The sequence below is a fragment of the Channa argus genome, chromosome 5, assembly GCF_033026475.1.
Source record: "Channa argus isolate prfri chromosome 5, Channa argus male v1.0, whole genome shotgun sequence".
NCBI classification, from domain to species: domain Eukaryota; kingdom Metazoa; phylum Chordata; class Actinopteri; order Anabantiformes; family Channidae; genus Channa; species Channa argus.
In genome coordinates this window covers 12,123,143-12,126,195 of record NC_090201.1, presented here as the reverse complement: position 1 = coordinate 12,126,195, position 3,053 = coordinate 12,123,143, and the positions used below count along the sequence as shown (strand labels likewise).

At 45.0% G+C, this 3,053-nt stretch overlaps 1 protein-coding gene across 1 annotated transcript in view; it reads right to left on the bottom strand.

Moving 5' to 3' along the window:
- dyrk3 (dual specificity tyrosine phosphorylation regulated kinase 3) overlaps window positions 1-2,429 on the bottom strand; it is a 10,668-nt gene extending 8,239 nt beyond the window's left edge. The window contains exon 1 of the mRNA XM_067504617.1: window positions 1,576-2,429. Within this exon, the coding sequence (XP_067360718.1) occupies window positions 1,576-1,618 (43 nt within the window). The 5' untranslated portion in view covers window positions 1,619-2,429. The remainder of the gene's footprint in view (window positions 1-1,575) is intronic.
- Between the last annotated feature and the right edge of the window lie 624 nt (window positions 2,430-3,053).

The window sequence follows — 3,053 nt, the reverse complement described above, 5'->3', positions numbered from 1 at the left end:
TCCAACCTGACCAGCTTAGGTAGAGCTTAGGGTCCCAGATCGCTAGCGCTGCAAGTGGTATTATTGGGCTAATGGGGGTAACAGATGCCTCTGTGACGACAGCATCTTTCCGTCTGTCCATCTGTCCATTCAAGCCGAGTCATCCAGAGCACACACCAGGTGTGCTCAGAAATAGAGTTCACATGAAAGGATATGGGGGCTTGTCATTCAATAGCACTGTGTTCGCATTCACCTCTGTGGCATTAAGCAAATCGATACAGACAAGAGTCGATGAATGAGGAGAGCTTTTGGGACTGTAGGAGGCAGCCAGTTACTCAAATGACAAAGCCCCCCCCATCAGCCAGCTGTTCATCCCAACAGTCGTTTGGCTTATATACAAGTTACTGCTTCAGTAGAAGCAAGGTGTTGGCACACTTTCTGATAGCTTGGAATAAGTGTTGAGTAGCCAGTTAGCATAAGCCATTCACAGAGCTATTCTGTTGGCTTAGCTCATTAACAAAAGCCCAGACTGTCGTGCGTTCGGAGTTCTCCCCGACTAGCCCCTGAGTGTGTCGTAACCATGTGCAGGTGCGTCAGAGCCCATGTTCCTACAGATTAGACCTGCTGCTTGGATACAGACTGATGCACTAGACCTGCACAGCACAGCAAACAGAGGCATTAAGGCCCCAAACACAATATTAGGCAAGCATAGACCCCATTAACCCTCTGCAAACTCCTGATCATGCAGTGGAGGTTCAGCGTGTTCTGTACAACATCTGACTTTATTAGCCAAGCAACTTTGCAAAGTGAAAAAAAGAAAAGCAAAAAGAACAAAAACTTCTGTGTATCCAAACATCCAGCCTACTATGCGCAGCTGGCGTTCAGCTCTCCATGCTGTGAAAACTGCCTCTTCTGCACAATAAGGGCTAGAGAACAAGGTTCAAGCAAACAAAGTATTCAGCAGATCATGTGTCATAAAACATGTGAGTGGGAATGTGGAGGACTAAAGTCACTGCTTTTGTCCTCGACTTCCTGGTATCTGGAATAAAGAGTCCCTCCCTTTCAGAGAACTTGTCCAATGTAAACCACAGGGTACACGAAAGCAATATCACAAAACTTTAGGTCTCACAGGCACAGCACAGATGAAAGCCATAGTACAAAGTCCAAAATAGATTCTACAAAATAAGCCACAAAGATATAAAGGCTTATCAAAACACTGATAAGACGCTAATTGCTTATAATTGCGTACAAGGAAGAAGTAAAATCAAAGCAGCGCTTCCCGGACCCCCCCCCCCCCCCCACACACACACACACACCTTGTGATTGATATAAGGTGGCAACACAAAAGAAAACATGTTTACAAGTTGCGTCCTGGCCACAGAACGGCTTGAAATAAATGTGTCAATAAAAAACATTTTAGGTACACCATATTTTTGTAAGTGCCAAGAGCTGTTAGGGGACGAAGCCAAAGCCACGAGATGGCAGGGAGTGTTTGTTTCACTTGGACATCAACTGGTTTCGTGTAGTTTAAGCAAATCTACATTAGGCAAACAGAGGACCGGAGGTACAAAGAGTGCAACACTTTGTTATGGTTACCTGTTGCTATTGGGCCCTCAGGTTTCCTGCTTATGATCATCATAGTTGCATTTAATACGTGATGCCAGCATCCGAAGTCGAAAAAGAATCAAACAGTAAAAAAAACCAAATGGTCAAACTAGTCACGTAGCAAATTTAGCTAATAGCATTGATAACTTCGCCGTGATCGGTTGTATCTGCTGGTAAGTGAAGTCCCAGGAACTTCGACTTGAGTTATAGTTTCGACAAAACTAAACTCAAGGGAACGTTACAAAGTGCTTTCTCCTGCCTTAATGAAAAGCACACTGCTGTAAGGTCAGTGTGTTGCTCTCACGCTGGCCCTGGCTAACATTAGCCTTGGCTGCAGTTTGAAAAACCTGAGCAGGCGGTGGGGGTCGCTTCCTTCAGCTAACGTTAGCTAGCCAGCTAGCTAGCACCGCCACGTCCAATTCGACTCCCCTGTCCAAACTAGTCTGAGTCCAAATACTACAGCTTGGTGGTCTGACCCGTGTGCCCCTCGCCTTTCTCTGTCGGTACAATGGGTCGATCCAGAGAACCATTCCCGTGCTTATTCCCGGGTAACGCTAGCTGACTTTGATGGAGGCAAACGGCGATGCTACCACTTGGCGAGCCCAGAGGATTGTCCTTCTCCGGGGCAGCTTGGGGCTGATTCGCTCGTCTTCGAGGAGGGCTAGCCAAAGGAGGCTAGCTGCACTGGTGCCCCATGTTCACAACAGCAGCATCCCTTCTGTAGTAAAGCTTCACCTGTACTCTGTTCAGTAATTAAATCTGCAGTGTTTAATCCTTCTCTGCGGTAGGAGTTTCCTATTCGACACAGCTGTGTGCTGTTGCTAAGGGCGTCTTCACTGAGCCCGGAATCAGCAGCCCACAGAGGGAGGGAGCAGGGCGGCGCTTCGCTTCCACGCAGCCAGGAGCAGAGCGCCCCACAGCGACCTGCATGAGAGTTTGATGGATAGTACCTTCAGATTTTAATGGCCTGTTTGGACAGGGAGAACGATTCCAGCTAGACAAACCCGTTTCAGTGGTCATGCGAACACCTTCCACTATCATGCAAAACGAATGAATGTATCTTTTAAATAAGAGGTTGTAAAAGAAAATAAATTGATAATGAAGGGCGCTTGCAATAATCCAAGTCTGCAGTGTTAAATGTTGATGAGTCAGAATAGAAATCAAATAAAGAAAAATCAATTGTAATGTTTTAGGAGGGAAATGGCCGAACACAACCTGGCAACCCAAAAGCTGATCCAATTAATGGATTGTAAATATTCTAAACCACTCCCAGTAATGATATACTAATCTTTATTATCGTCATCTACTGAACGCTAATAACTACTTCAGCCTACTTTCAGCTAGAAACACCGTTCAAACTTTAAAACGTTCAGCTTATTAAGGACATTATTGTTATAATGTTATGCCATTATTTTATGGCTTTTAAATATCTCTTATACTTTTAAAGGTTTTTATAAGTTTATATAAAA